Below are 16,147 nucleotides of genomic sequence, written 5' to 3' on the forward strand. Positions count from 1 at the left end.
CTAGCTTCCAAGGAAAACTGCTACCATAGCTACTCTGAGAAGCCAGTGGGCCAGTTCCATTACCCGGCATCTTGATTCTTACCCTGTATCTCTCCATTATATTTCTCAAATCGATCTTTCCAAAAGACCTGTAATTCTTTTTTTTTTAAGTAGGCGGGGCTTGAACTCACCACCCTGAGATCAAGACCCGAGCTGAGATCGAGTTGGACACTTAATCGAATGAGCCACCCAGGGGCCCCAAGGCCTGTAATTCTAGACTGGGAAGACTTCCATTGCTCCCCATTGCCTTCATCAGTATCAGAATCACCATTTTTCAAGCTTTCTCCATGTGCCAGTTAAAACCCCTCTAGATCTCGTCTTGCCTTCCTTCATGGTCTTCTCTTGACCCCCAAGGGCTAGCTAAAGTGAATCACATGTAGTGGGACCTGCATTCTCATGCCTCAGGGCCTTTGTACCATCTTCCTGGAGTACTCTCCCACATTCCTCACCTAGCCAACTCCTACTCATCCTTCAAAGCTCAGATCAAGGGCTACAGCCCCCAGGAGACTTTGTAAGGGCATCCCCCTTCTGCTCTTCCCCATCACCCTCCACAGAGCTCTGTCTGTCAGGGGGCTGATTGCGCTAGTTCTGTTTTCCCTATTAGAGCTTTCCAAGAGCCTAGCTCATTTCTGCATCCTCGGTACCTAGCATAGAATCTGACACATAGTTAGCAATAAATAAAAATCAGTACTGAAGGAATGCATGAGTGAACAAATGAATGAATTCTGCTTGGAGTTGGGGTGCTCACTAGGGAGATAATATTTGAGGTCCAAAAGAATGACCAAGAATTTGTGAAGTAGGAATTTTAATTTTAGGGACAGGGAATGGCATGGGCCAGGCATGGAGGTTTGGGAGAATGGGATGTGTTAAGGGAACTACCGCTAGTTCTGTAGCTGACGCAGAAGTTGAGTGTGCAGGATATGCCAGAGATGGATCTGGAGAGACACGACAAGGAACACTGACTAGTCTGGACTTTGCCCGGTACAGAACAGGGCAGGACATAGAGAGTGCTTTTGATGCCATGAGGAAAGTGGGCAGGAATGGGCAGTGCCAGGCTGTAGGGGACTGGGAAGAAGGCAATGGGGGTGTGAGCCTGAGCAGGCCAGGCGATAAAGAGCAAGGGCGGACTTGGGTGGGCTTTAGATGACCGTGACCTGCAGCCAGAGGAGGTGTGGGGCTTGTGGGATGGTGACATTGTGGTTTCTGGCTTGGGTTCCTGTGTGGCTGGTGAAGCCATTCCCCAAGATGTCAGCCTGGAGAGGAGCAGATTTGAGAGCAAGAAAATGAGTTCAATTTTGCTTATAAGACCTGAAAAATGTACATTGGGAGGGGCCATCAGGTTTGGAGAGCTTTTTGAGGTCCCTGTTCAAGGCAGACCTGGGGGGATGGGGTCGATCTAGGTGTGCTCAGATGATACTAGCTCCCAAGAGCTGATGTTAAATATTCAGGAATTTTGCGAGACAATAATTAAACCTGCCTATTACTAAAAAAATTAAATTAGGGGGGTGGAGAAAAAATTAAATTACATAAAATTACAATTAAGTAAATTATATTAAAAACAAAGGTACTCAAATCATCACTTCTAAGAATTTCAGAATATTTTATTGTTTATGGCTTTAAGATTATTTACATCTGTTATGTCTCTGGAAATACTATATGATGTTGTTTTACTGTGCTTTTCTTCCTAATTCCACATTCAGTGGCATCACATTGGTAGCTTGAAATCAGCCATCGTGGGAATATTTGCACCATGGAAATTGACAAACACCACACATTGGGGCCTGATTTATTGCTTTGTTGACTGCCTTGACTTAGGAAAATTATGGAGAAAATGTTAATAATGCACTTTGAACTTTCATATATCTTGTGCCTATAGCCATTATGTTGTGAATGGTACAGAGAAATTGAGCAGATGTTCTTCCAGTATTCAAAAAGTATTACAGGATTCAGTAAAGAAGTTGCTTACACCATTGACAAAGGAGTGAAGTTGCAACACGTATCTTCGTTGTTTCACTTTTTCTTATTAGTCGGCATAAGCAAAAATATCAACCAATATTCACATTAGAACTACACTCATTTGTCAAGTATAATTATAGGTTAGTTATGGATTTAGCAGGTTGGTAAAAATCAATGAAAGCTTTCTCTAAGACTCAATTTGCTATATGCAATTTACAGTATAGACTACTGTATATTTTATTTTATTTATTTATTTGACAGAGAGAGACAAAGCGAGAGAAGGAACACAAGCAGGGGGAGTGGGAGAGGGAGAAGCAGGCTTCCCACTGAGCAGGGAGCCCGACATGGGGCTCGAGCCCAGGACCCTGGGATCGTGACCTGAGCCGAAGGCAGACGCTTAACGACTGAGCCACCCAGGCACCCAAGACTACTGTATATTTTATTGCTACTTGTAAATTGCTAAACATCCTTTATGTCAGTAAAGTTTAAAATGAACTCATATGTGATTACATTTTTTCTCCAGAGTGCCTGTTGTTATGTATTTACCAGCACACCACTGGGCAGATTGCCTTAGGCTGAGGAGTGACCAGAGACCAGATTGGACTCTTTGGAAAGATTCCCAGAAGAGGGAGGGAATCATCGATGGAAAGAAGCTTCCATCAGTGGAGGGACTAGGGGGTGGGTAAGTGAGGCTCAGGTGGAGGGATTGGGCTGGAGGGAGAGTTCTGAGAAAGGATGTAGAAGTGAAGAGAGCCTGGGGTGGGAAGCAGCTGGGCCCCACTATTTCCTCTGCCAAGGAGGGTTCAAGCTATGTCCTGAGAGTGAGAGGCAGACGGGTGAGGAGGTGAGGTGGGGTGAAGGTTTGGCCCAAGTGGGCAGCGAGGGACACAGAGGAGGGGCCTGGGAGGATGAGGCTGACTCAGGAAGCCAGCAGAGACCACAGCAACAGAACTGTAACCGTGAGGGTGACAAGATGGGGTGTGAACCAGATTCCGGCCACGGGCCAAGCACTGCCATGAGGATTGCTGTACTATCTCCCAGGACAATCCTAGAGGAAACCAAGGCTGTGAGAGGTTAAGTCCTTATCCAGAGCCCACAGCCAGTTAGTGGCTGAGTCAGGATGCGAACTCAGGCACCAGGCTCTGTTGACAAGACAGGAGCCTGCACTGTGGCACTTCTCTCCTTGGCAGAGCCCCTCAGACTATGCAAATAGGAATCTCTTCAGGGCAGAGATGGGCAGGGTAGGTGTGGCCGCATGTTAAGGGCTTATGGGCATCAAAGTTCTGGGAAAGCCTCCCCAGCCTGTAGCCCCAGGCTGGTGTCTGCCTCCCAGCACATTCTTGCTGCGCCACTCCACAGTGTCTACTGGAAGTTAATAATAATGAATTGGGGCTTGCATTTTTTAAAATATCTTTGTTACTTTATTTTCTAATAATTCATTTTATTGTATTTTTAAAAAATAAAGTACATGACAGATTGGGAACTTACAAAATTGGTCCTTCCCCTTAGAATATTTGAGAAGCATTGTTATAACCTACCCTTATTTTATTTTATTTTATTTTATTTTATTTTATTTATTTTGAAGTAATCTCTATGCCCGATGTGGGGCTTAAACTCACAACCCTGAGATTAAGAGTCGCATGCTCCACCAACTGAGCCAGCCAGGTGCCCCTCTAACCCCCGCTTCTAATCCCATTGCTCCCCTGCTAGAAACCTTTAGTGATCCCCACTGGCTATAGCAGAGGTTTCAAATAGTGGGTGGGGGCCAGTTTGTGGAACTTAATTGAATGTGTCATTACCAGCATTAAAAAAAGAAAAGGCAAGTGAATTAGAAGGTATCAGATGATACTACAGGTAGTAAATACATTTTTGTTTCAGTTACTTATATATTTCATGTATTATAATGCAGGTGTGTACTAGCATATGATGAAAAATGTTTGTCTTTCTATGCTTACAGTAAATAAAAATGTTTGAATGCCACTGTTCAGCAGCTACAGACAATCGCCAGGCCTGATATTCCAAGTCTGGAGGAGAGAGTGACCGCTGAGGAAGAGCAGGGTGAAGGTGAGCAGGGTTTGGAGGACGCCCAGCTTATGGATGAACAGAGGGAACAATATGAGCAAAGACAGAAAGACCATGACTTTCATGCCTAGATTGTGTCTCCAACTTTAAGAGGGCCTGGGTCATGCCACTGGGAGCTTGCAGGTGGCATAAGGGTTATAGTCCCTGTGATGGGAGCTTAGGGGGGAGCCCCTAAGTCTGCCAGGGAAATCAAGGGAGACTTCCCAGAGGTGGCAGTGCCTCAGATGGGAAGAGTTGGGGTTCTCCAGAAGAACAGGCCTGTGGGGAAGGCTTGCCTGGTAAGGTGAATGGCTTATGAAAAGGCACAAGCAAGCCCATCATGTCTGGGGAACCATGAGCCACTTGGTGTAGGCGGAGCATGAATTAGGGAGGAGGCCTTGTTGTGAGTTGAGATTTTATCTTGGGATGAGTAGCTATGGAGAATTTTGAGCAGAAGGATGACATGAGTGGACTTACATCTCAGGACTCGGGTGGCCGTGAGGAGAGTGGATTAATGGGGAGGAGATCTGCAGCACCATCACTGCAGTGGTGGGGCCCGTGAAGGAAGGCAGTGGGGGTGCAGGGGCAGGAGGACTCGGGAGGAGGAGCCGGCCGGCTGTGGCCACCCGTCCACGATGGGATTGGGCTCTGAGAAGAGGGAGGAGGTGAGGGTGCCCCCGCTGTGGCTGACTCAGGAAACTGGCTGGGTGGTGGTACCTTTTACCCAGAAAAAGAACACAGGGGCCACAAGGGCCTGGGGAGAAGATAAAGCGAGTTCACTGTTGAAAGGGGCGCCTGGCGGACTCAGGTGATAGAGCATGCGACTCTTGATCTTGGGGTCATGAGTTTGAGCCCCAAGTTGCATGTAGAGATTACTAAAAAAACCCACAAAACTTAGAACCAAATGGAAGCGGCAGCTGTAGGTGGATGTGGCGGTGGGCAGCGGGAGCAAAGCAGAGAGGTTAGGCCCGGGGTACAGTCTGGGGAGAGTGCAGAGTGAGAGAGAGGGCACTATCGAGGGGAGAAAGGAGCCCACAGGAGACTGAGGAGAGTGGTCTTGGAGGCACAAGATCCAGAAACTTGGGTCCCGGGAGCCAATGGGACAGAAAAGACTTAGGAGGAAAAGCAGTGATACAGATGCTTCAGAAAATCAAATTCCTTGAGGGAGCCATGGGATGTGGCCATTGGGAGGCCACTGACATGCTGGGCCGGGGTGCAGTGGGGGACCGGGGGGCAGGAGCCAGGGGCTTTGGGGGTGAGTGGAGTGACACAGTGAGGCAGGCAGGAAGCAGGGCTGCACCTTTGTGCAAATCAGAAAGGTGGGCTCCTTCCTCCAGGCCCTCATCCCGGCACGCTGGCCTGGCCAGAGGATGCAGGCTGGACTTCAGCCCTTCTAGGCAATGGGAAGGAAGGAGAGAAGGAGTCATTGACCAAGGGGGGTGCTGGACCATGTGAGGGATTTATTTTTTAAGACATGAGAGACTGGTGCATGTTGACTTGGCTGAGGAAGGGGAACCCATGACAAAAAAAAAAAAGTATAGGACAGGGACACCTGCAACAAGCAGTTGGTTGGGGCGGGGGGACGCGCAGCCAGGCAGGAAGGTGCACGCCTCTGGTGCATCAGGGGCAAGGCTGGTGTTGCTGCCATGAGGATGGGGCCGGGACTGAGGAGGAGCAGGGTTGTGTGCTGAGCCCAGAGCCTGGGGCCCAGTGTGCAGGTCAGTCCTGCTGGCAGGAGTTAGCTGAGAATCTCTTCAGGGGGGCCTGGGAGAGGATGCCGAGCAGGGACACTGAGACACAGCTGAGACTGCCTGTCCCGGGGGACCAGTGGTTGCAGTGCCCAGGACAGGGTGACATCTAGACTGCCCAGGCTTTGGGCCTAGAACTGGGCAGACCAGGCTGGAGAGGGTCTTGGCACAGAGCTTTAGTTTACTTATTTTACTTTTTACTATGGAAAATTTTCAAACACACCCAAAAGTTGTGGGAAACTGAAATGAACCCTCTTGTACCTATCATTAACCTTCAGTGATTATTATGATTGTCAATGTTATTGTATGACTTCCCCCTGTAAGTACCTTTTTAAAAACTTTACAAAAATAATTTAATAGATTTTATTTTTGGGGTGCCTGGGTGGCTCAGTTGTTAAGTGTCTGCCTTCGGCTCCTCAGGTCATGATCCCAGGGTCCTGGAATCGAGCTCCCTGCTCAGTGGGGAGTCGGCTTCTCCCTCTCCCACTCCCCCTGCTTGTGTTCCCTCTCTCGCTTTGTCTCTCTCTGTCAAATAAATAAATAAAATCTTTTAAAAAAATAGATTTTATTTTATTTTTTAGCGAAGTTTTAGGTTCACAGCAAAATTGAGCAAAAGGTATAGAGAGATTTCTCACATATCCCTGGTTGAAAACTTTCTTTGGAAATAATTTTAAGCTTACAGAAATTGTAAGAACAAGTTTCTTTATTTTTAAATAATTTTTTTCTTATTAGAGAATATATTCTCAGAATGTATATGGAAGAAAATTAAGATCATTCATGATCCTACCACCCCAAAATAAGTACTATCACTGTTTTGGTGTATTTCCTTCCAGTCTTTTTTCTGTGCTTTTATGTACATATTTTTAACTGGATTTTTTTATCCAGAAAATAACTCCATCCCCCAAAACCTTCCTGTCTGGTGTGTCCATATGAACTGGCTCAGTCCCAGGGCCCTCACCCCCAGAGCCCTCCACAGAGACTGCAGAGAGCAACCACAACTGATTCAAGTCTGTGGTTTGTGGGTGCCCTCATTCTTTGGTTTCAGTGCCAATGCAGGTTTCCCCTTAACATTCCTTTCATTTTTGTTTTTCTTGAGTAATATAGGTTGATTTCCGTGGGATGAGTTGCCCAGTGCTCCTTGGACCACTGTCTTGCCCACCTTCCACACTCATCTCTGGATTCAGGGCATCTGTGTCTGAGCCTGTCTCCCCAGCTCACCTGAGCACTGTGTGAGGGTAGGGCCCCGCTGATTCATCTCAATGTGAGGCACAGTTGGCCTCAAGAAATATGTATGGAATTGAATCAACCCACTTATTTGGCATTGCCCATTCCCATTTATGCTGCAGACTTGCCTTACACTAATTTACAGCCGGCAGCATGGTGTCTGGCACACAGTGGGTGCTCAATAAATGTTTGTTACTGCTACTCCCAATAACCTGGGGATTTCTATACATGTTAGGGCTCTGCTGTTTTTCCTCCTTCCCTTTCCCGCCTCCCCCCACTTCTTCCAGATGGCAAGGAAATGACACCACTTTGACATGCCAGAGGGAAGGTGTCCCCGCTTTGTCTCCGTCTTCTGTAAGTTAGGAGCAAATCTGAGTTGGCAGTGGATTCACAAGAAGCAGCTCCCTGCTCTGCTCACAATACCAGTTATCATTAGCAGCAATTAAAACTATTTCAGGATCAGTTCAAAGCTGCCTTTGAGGTATTTTAAGTTGGACCAAAGTCTCCATGTGTCTAGCTCTAAGCCAAGTTTCCTGGTGTCATTAGAAGCCCACTTGTATTTGGAGTATACCCAATCTGTATATTTTGATTGCCTGAATGTTTCATAAATTTCAGGGGTGTTTGCCACAAGTGGGTCAGTGTCCCCAGAGCTGTTGAGACTGTCTTACAAGTCCCACTCCCACCCTCAACTAAGTGAAGGGGACCATGGAGATGGGAGAGGAGGAGGGGGTCTGCCGGGCCCCTCTGGCCCGGCAGAACCCCTGGGCTCAGAGGGAGGGTGGCAGAAATCAGAGCAGGAAGAGATGAGGGCTTGGTCTAGGGTGGGGGCATCAGGGCTTGGGAAGAAGGTGGGAACCCAATTGGAGGGCAGGCTGTGGGGACGGGAGAAGGGAGGCCTTCAGAACACCTTAAGTGATACTCATATTTGATTGAAAGATAAACATAGGGAAAGAACCACTTTCGGCCTATTGGACTTGTAGGGAGTTAGTCAGTAATGTGTTCTGACTCTTGGCCATGGCCCTGACCCCAGGCCTGGAGGACTGGCAATAGCACTGAGGCCTGAGATCACTGTTCCGGAAACACCTCCAGGACCCTTTGGGACCCTCCAGGGCCACGATTGGCACCAGGCATCTTGCTGCCTGCTGACAGAGTGGGTTCAGCTGGTGGGCTGTGCTGGGCGGTTTTCTGGTAGAAGGGTTCTGAACTGATGGTAAAGGAGGGTGAGGGCAATCCAAATGGGCAAAGAGAGGTTCTGGAGAACTGGGCAAGGGCCCCACGGGCAGAAGTGCCTGTTTGGTCAGGGCAGTGGCAGGGACCAAGAAGGAGGACCAGTTAAGGAAAAGCTATCTCTGCTAAGTGCCTTTAGCCATGACTGTTGTGAGGACTGGGTACTTCCTGCTTGGGAACGGTGGTGCTGGTAGTCCGAGGCTTTGTGGTTGGAGAATAGGGAACCTGCTGGTGCCTTGGGTTTCCCCACATGTGTTGCTTTGGTCAGAGCCCACCAGCCCCACCTTGGTCTCTGATCTGAATCCCTAATTAGATTTTTGTGCAGAATTCACCTGTTTGCCCTTCTTTTCAGCTTGAAGACCCGATGCCAGGCCCCACTGAAGCAGAATGTCAGAACCAGCTGTGGCTCCTGCTCCTAGGAGCGGTGCGTCAACCCTACACCCCACGCACCCGCACCAGCCCCGGGACCAGGGCCTCAGCACGGGTGGTGAGGAGCTGCGCGGGAGGGGGGCCGGCAGTGAGGGCCTTGCTCATGGTGGCGAGTGCCCAGAGAGGGGAGGAGGGGAGGCCCCCGTGTCCTTGGCCCCGCACAGTCGAGGGGAGGCTGAGGGCAGAATGACCCACTTTCAGAGCGGCGTGGCTGTGACTGGGATTGCTTCACGCGGTCAGTCTGCATATACATGTCCGTCTTAAACTCTTCAAAACGGGCTGTTAAACATCTGTATCCTGTTTTTATTAGCTTGTAAGCCATGGTGATGGGGACCTGCCTAGTTCTCTGAGCCAACAAGTGTGCCCAGAGGCTAATAAACAGCAGGTGCCTCCAATAAATCTGATTTTAATACTCAGTGTAAATGTGTGTGCAAATACATCTGGGAAATGAAAGGTGGGAGCTGAATTCTATATGCAAGTTACACAATTTCATAGCCGTTTTGAACTGAGAACTGTAGTGTGACTGTGTTTGCATGGGTGGCATGGGGTTTACACGTACAGGAGGTGTGTGCAGTGTGCAGGGAGGACAGCCGATATGAGTGCAGTGTGAAGGGGTATGTGCGTGTGTGGATGGGGATGGGGATGTGGAAGAGAAGTCCCCATCAAATCAGGTGGAGACAACACCAGCTATGTACTTTATAGGGCCTGGGTCAGAATGAAAACATGGGACCCCTCGTTCAAAATTATTGGGAATTTCAGGATAGCGCAGCGCCAAAGCCAGGTTGGCCTTTCTGAGCGCAGAGCCCCACATGACGTCATATGCTAAACACCCACAGAACCTGCCCAGGCTGGAGAATGTGGACCTCCGATCTCCCCTCAGCCTACCTGTGCTGCCCTGGTAAGTCCTTGAATCCCTTTGCTCTCTCCCCATCCAGCTCCCAGGGTGACCCTGATTTGGGGGATGGCGGTGCTAGCCAGAGGCAACCTGGAGAGGAGCTGCAACAGGTGGCCTGTGCATCTCCTAATCCTCCTTACATTTCAGTTGGGACCTCATCACAGGCACCATAAGGTGTGTGTCTCTCTGCTCTTTGCTCAAAACAATCTCCTGAGGACATCCAGGCCCCCTTGCCCCCACTGCCCGCCGAGGGCTTCAATTCTTGGGGGCCCTAATGGGCCCTCTACTGATCTTGTGCGTAGCACAACTGCCCCGAGGGGGAAACGGCAGAGGGGGCCAGGGAGCTGGGGGCAACAATGGACCAGCAGAACTCACAGCCCCAGATTCTCAGTGAGGGGTTGTGGAGGGTGGGGATTCCCTAAGTCCTTCCTGTTTATTGTCCTGGTTTGCCTCCTTTCCGGTTGAGTATGGTGTGCCTGCTTCAGAGCACACTCAGGAGATGCTGATGGATAATAAAGAGGGTGTTCCCGCCCCAATACCTATACTTGTCAATAATTAACCATGATTTCCTAGGTTCTGGGAGGAGGCTGTGGCGCCTGGCCTGCCCCAGCTGGTTTAGCTCATCATCGTAGATTAGCATAGCAATTCCAAGGTCCCTCAGTGGTTCTGGGGTGTTCCAGGTATGGCTTCTCCCAAGGGTTAAGGGAACGGGAGAAGTTATTTCATCATGTTCCTGATCCTAGCCAGAGACCGGTCCCTAAACTCAAGGCCTTCCCGCTCTCCTAGTAACTGTGAGGGCCCCGTGTGCTTCGGTCTGGGGATCCAGATGGGTCTGTACGAACAGAACGCCTGCTGGGCCTCTGAGGAGGGTCCCCTGCCTCAAGCCAGAGGACCCAGAAGTGTAAAGGTTGTTTGGGCAAATGTCAAGGGCAAGGTGGGCAAGAAAGGGGATTTAGGCCCACGTGAGTGGGCAGGAGTGGAGATTTCGATAAATTTGTTAATCACTGGCCACGGGGCTTGGCCTGCCCCAGAGAGAGGGCATGACCGAGGCCCCCATGCAGGGGTGGGATGACCAGCTGGCTTTCCAGGAAAAAAAAAAGTCCTGGTTAAGAATTTGCTTATGTCTGTGGTGTCAATACTGCCACCAGGTCCAATTTCAAGCTACCAGCTGGTTTAAGAACTGACTTACAGAACTCTTGAACATTTAACAACCCTCTCTCACTGCCCATTAGCTCACCGTCCCCACCAGAGGCCATCAACCACACAAGCCCCCAGGACCCACCCGCATGTCTCCCTGAACCCGACTCCCACTTCCCTGCCTGTATTTGCAAAATATCCTTGCGTTGGACAGTGCGTGAGCCTGGGCTTGAGGCCAGCCGTCGCCCTTCACACCCCTTTGCTGCAGGCCTGGAGGAAGGCCGGCTGGTCGGCCTCGCGGGTTTCCGTGGTGCTGCGGAGGTGGTGGATGTGAAATGGCTTTGCCAAAGGGAACACCAAACCCAAGCAAGTGCCACAGCCCAAGTCTCAGGGACGACCTATCTCTAGTCCGGAGCAATGGGGAGGTATGACTCAATATCTGCCCGACGGTTTGACAAGCCCCAGTTTGGAGCATCTAGCAGTCTGCCAGGTGACAAGCCACCTTGCCTCTCACATGCCTCCATCACACGCAACCTCCTCACACACTCCCACTTCCAGGGGACCAGGTGCGCCCGGTGAGGAATACCAGGAAGCCAGGAAGCCACTACTAGGTCAGTTCCCTGGACCACAGAATGACACAGTGCCCATCCCAGGAGTTGGGAGCCTGTCCACAAAGTTCACTGGCAGATGGGGCTTCCTGGTCTTGTGGGTGGCCAGACCATTTCTCTGCGTGCAGGTTTTTCATGGTGCAATCTTCTTGGAGACCCACCTGCACTTGACACCTTCCCAGTGACTCCATTTCCCCCTCCGCTGGGCTTCTGGAATGACACGAGGGCCCCACCTTAGCCGGGCAGCTGTGATGAGAGGTGTTGACCCAGCTGCCTCTCTGCTAGCTCACTGTGTCAGGTGGAAGGGGCTGAGGCAGCAGCGGGGACTAAGGATCTTCCGGTATAGCCAGGGACCCTGGGCACGTCCAGAGGCAGGACTGGGGCCAGGGTCCTCTGGGAGTCAGCCAGGCACTGGGGGATGAGTGGTACAGGGAACCGATGAGAAACAGGCTCTGGGCCAGGAAAAACAGCCCCCAGCCACAGGTGTGCCACCGTTCCTGCTCCTCTCTTGTCTTAATCCCTCTTGCTTGGTGACAGCACTCAGCCAGGTCTGGAGCCCGGCAGGGAACACCTGCTGACCTGAGAGTAAGTTTCTGTGGGGGCTGGAGACAGTCACATGTGTCTGGTTTGTGTGAACCTCACACTCTGGTTCATTGCAGGAGACAGAGTTATGAATGAACCAGCACACCACACTGCAACACGTGCTCAGCCGGGAGTGGGCTCGTGTGTGAGATGCAGAGGAGAAGGCTCCATAGAGGGGATGACATTTGAAGGAGTTCATGAAAGTGGGTCCCCCCAACAGCCCCAGTCTCTCTACACAGGCCCAAGTCAGGCTCCAACCCTGGGTCTCACAGATCTGCCTTCTGGGAATCCATGGGGTGGCCCAAGGCAGCCTGCACTCCCCAGCCGGAGGTCACACAGCCAACTTCCTCCATCCAAAGCCTTCCAGAACCTCACCACTGGCTTTGCCAACATGGCGGACATTTCCCCTTCTCAGAACATAAGGGAGTGAGATTCCCTGGCTGCTCTTTCCACGCATGAGCACAGAATGGGGGGGGGGGGAGGGCTGCGGAGCTTGAGGAAGGGGCTCTTGGAAGGTTCCTGGAGGGTGAGAGGGAACAGGAGGGGAGGAGATGACATCGGTGGCTCAGAGGTTGGGGCCCGCCCAGTGCTGGAGCTGGAGCCCATCCGGATCCTGATGTACACTCCCAGAAGTTCAGGGTTGGCACCAACCCACTTCAGGGCCTTAATGAGGGTGCTCTGGCCTAGGCCTGCCCCCTTCCCCTCCCCTCCAAGTGCTGACTCTGAATTAGATGTGATCAACGAGGGAAAAATGACTGTAGCAGTCGAGTTCATGGTAAATGCTTGTGTGTGTGTGTGTGTCCCCTCACTTAAACAATTTCTGTGCATTCTTGATTCTGGGACTATCCTCTGTTTTCCCTCTAGAGAATCTTACAGGATTCCATACTTGGTTTAGAATGTATGAGAAACACCTACCCCATGCCTTGCACATAGTAAGAGCGTAGTGAATGTATGCTCCTTTTCTTTAGCCACTCAAAGTGGCCACTGGGGGTTGAGGGCAAAGGGGCTTCCCCAGGCTAGAAGCTGATGGGCCTTTGGTCCTTGCCTCCCCCTTCCTTCTCCAGCTGATGACAGACACCTGGATGTCATAACATACTCTGTGTCCTCATCTGTTATTCTCGGACACAAGCTAAACCCTCTGGGGAGGGTACCTGAGTGGGTCCCCTCTGACTGGGGCTGGACTTTCTTGCACTGTGGGCTGGCCTGTACCAGTCCCAGGGATGGATGCAGAAGGGTGAGGCACTGATCCTGCTCGTTGGGCAGGATGCTGGCAGGAGGGCGGGCTGAGCAAGGGCGGGGCTTCCAGAACAAAGGAGAATGGGGAGCCCTGGGGGCCTAGGCTAGGCATCAAAAAGGCTCTGCAGAGTGAGCAGGCCATAGCAGCTACCTGTCTCCGTGCCCAGCAGTCAGTCAGACAACCTGTGCCGGGCCCCTTCCACCTGCCCCAGACGGGCAGCAAACAACACTCTGCTCAGAGAGGCCTTGTTCTCCAGCGTGATTGCGCCCACACTGCTCTGTGGTTTGCTCTACTTGGCGTGGGTTGCTGCCGCAGTTCCAGAGGAGGGCAGAGGGATGGCGGGGAGTGGAGCCAGGAGCCGGGAAGGCCGTCAGGAGCGTGCCTTGATCCCGGAGCCCTTTGACGGGACCAATGTAGCCCCATACCTCTGGCTGCACCGCTTCGAAGTCATCAACGATCTCAACCACTGGGACCATGCCACCAAACTAAGGTTCCTGAAAGAGTCCCTCAGGGGAGATGCCCTGGAGCTCTACAGTGGACTCAGCCCCAAGGACCAGGAAGACTATGGGGCTGTGAGAGAGACCCTCCTGCAGGCCTTCGGGGGGCCCGAGGCCGCCCCCAGCCACCTGCCCAAGGAGATCGTCTTTGCCAACAGCATGGGTAAGGGCTACTACCTCAAGGGGAAAATTGGCAAAGTGCCCGTGAGGTTCCTGGTGGACTCCGGGGCCCAGGTCTCTGTGGTCCACCCCAGCTTGTGGGAGGAGGTCACGGATGGTGACTTGGACACCCTGCGGCCCTTTGAGAACATGGTAAAAGTGGCCAATGGGGCTGAAATGAAGATCCTGGGCGTCTGGGATACAGTGGTGTCCCTGGGGAAGCTGAAGCTGAAGGCAGAGTTCCTAGTGGCCAACGCCAGCGCTGAAGAAGCCATCATTGGTACCGACGTGCTCCAGGACCACAATGCCGTCCTGGACTTCAAGAATCGCACGTGCACCCTGAAGGGGAAGAAGTTCCGCCTCCTGCCTGTTGGAGGGTCCCTGGAAGATGAGTTCGACCTGGAGCTCATAGAGGAGGAGCCCTCCTCGGGGGAGGGGGGTCAGGAGCTCTCCTATTGAGAAGCCCCCTTTTCTTTACCCCCCAAACATTGGTGGGAAGACCTACCACAGTGGAGGGGAAGGGCAAATATCCTCAGGGGTCACTGGGTTTGCCACCTCTCTGGAACCAACTCTTGCCTCCTCCTCTCCCTCCTCCTCCATCTTCAGGGGCCTTCATCTGTCCCTGGTTGGGGAGGCTTCCATCTGAAAAGGCACAGGTGAGGGAGAATAGGCTGGCTAACTCAGAGGAAGGGAGAGTCCTCATGGGTGGTCAAGCTGCTATTGGTGGCAAAGATTTAAGGCTGGAAGGTTCCGAGAAGGCTAGAAATGACTGCCTTTCAGAGAGGACTGAGGTACCTCTTCAGATCCCCTGAGATGTGGCTCAGTCACCTCCAGCTCCATGCAGTCCTTCTCAGTTGGGCTGGGTCCTGGCTGCAGGGTCCTCACAAGCAAGACCCACTCTTGCAGGTGAGGGTCAGAGCTGCTCTGGGAGTCTTCCCTGTTGGGTCTTCCCACCTCCCTGTATGATGTAGTTTCCTTCTGTCATTTGCTTTGAAACTCATTGAGCCTTATGCCAATAATTCATTACTTCAAAAACCAATAAAAATTGACTCATGGAAAAACCATGTAATGTGTTGATTAGGGATGAATGGAATGGATGTGAGCAGCTGGGTAAAACAGGGAGAAAATGTCAAAGAGATGGAAGATCCAAGTGCTCTGTGAGTGATTAGCCTGGAGATGTAAGAGAATATATACGCAGTGCCTGTATCTGTCTTGGATTTTCTAAGATAGCCTCAATTTCAAGTATTTTTACTTATTTCTTCCATAATTCTTCTAATCATTTCAAACTACAATATTTTCGCATCCAGATTTCCTCTTCTACCCAAGAGTGACCCTAACGTTATTTGTGAGATACTGATTGGGGATTGGAAAATTACGGTTATTGCAAACAAGTGGGAAAGTACCTGCCTGGCAAGTAGTTCATACAGCCACCTGGGAGACAGAGACAACAGGGCAGGGGACAAGCATTGACCTGCATGGGGCAGCCCAAGGGTGTCTGGAGTACAGAGGTGGAGGTAGCCATGGGGGCTCTGGTATCTCAAAGACAGCTTCTTCCTGGAGTGATGTGGGGCCTGAGACTAGAGAGACGGGATGGAGTGGGGAGGACATTCCCAGATCTGGGAATGGGATGTTTGTTTTTTTAGGGGTCTTCCTCATATCTGCTTCTAAGTTCCTGCCTCTCTGTTTGGAACTCAGCCAGGCTGAGTATCTGGAAACACTCAGCCAAAAAGGACCTGCAGGGAGACTGAGGGTGCAAAGCCTCAAGAGCTTTTGATGGGAGGTGGGAGGGGACATCTTCCTTTCATGAGGGTGGGATGAGCCTCTTCTGGAAGTTTCCACCTGAATATCCCCAAGGGAGAGACAACTAGCTGGGCAGGAGCCAGAGGCACGGTTGAGTCCTCCGCCTCAGAAGCCCCTGGGGACTTGAGGCTGGCCCTCCAGCAGCTGTTCTGAGCCAGGGGCCCTTGCTCCCCTCTCTGATTTTAGCTGCGATTCTCCTGGGAACTGAGGCCCAGGCGCAGCCCCTCATCCTCATGATTACCGCAGCCCATCCCTGGGCAGCCAAGCCTATTAATAGGAATCCGCTCCAGCAGGCTCAGTGCATGGGGGGCGGTGCGTGGTGCTAGGTCAGTACAAACGAAGTCTTCTTCAGGGCAAGTGAGGCCTGGAGAGGCCCGGCCGTGGAGGAGGGAGGAGCCGAGAAGGAGGTAGGAGGAGGAGCAGAGGGAGATGGTCTCCTTGTGCCTCCCAGGTCCCTTTCTCAAGTTTGGTTTTCAGCTCCTAACAAATGTGGCTTCTCTCCTAGGCCAAACCCTCCTCTGAGGGGACAACCCAGGCAGCACCTCCCT

The 16,147-nt window shown here is 51.5% G+C and overlaps 1 protein-coding gene across 1 annotated transcript in view; it reads left to right on the top strand.

Moving 5' to 3' along the window:
- ASPRV1 (aspartic peptidase retroviral like 1) overlaps positions 1 to 15,023 on the top strand; it is a 109,199-nt gene extending 94,176 nt beyond the window's left edge. The window contains exons 9-13 of the mRNA XM_032410785.1: positions 2,519 to 2,677; positions 3,953 to 4,059; positions 8,608 to 8,742; positions 9,521 to 9,582; positions 13,400 to 15,023. Coding sequence (XP_032266676.1) covers positions 8,620 to 8,742; positions 9,521 to 9,582; positions 13,400 to 14,258 — 1,044 coding nt within the window. The 5' untranslated portion in view covers positions 2,519 to 2,677; positions 3,953 to 4,059; positions 8,608 to 8,619 and the 3' untranslated portion in view covers positions 14,259 to 15,023. The remainder of the gene's footprint in view (positions 1 to 2,518; positions 2,678 to 3,952; positions 4,060 to 8,607; positions 8,743 to 9,520; positions 9,583 to 13,399) is intronic.
- The last annotated feature ends 1,124 nt before the right edge of the window (positions 15,024 to 16,147 follow it).

This window comes from Phoca vitulina, unplaced genomic scaffold, assembly GCF_004348235.1.
Source record: "Phoca vitulina isolate PV1807 unplaced genomic scaffold, GSC_HSeal_1.0 scaffold12, whole genome shotgun sequence".
Classification (NCBI taxonomy): Eukaryota; Metazoa; Chordata; class Mammalia; order Carnivora; family Phocidae; genus Phoca; species Phoca vitulina.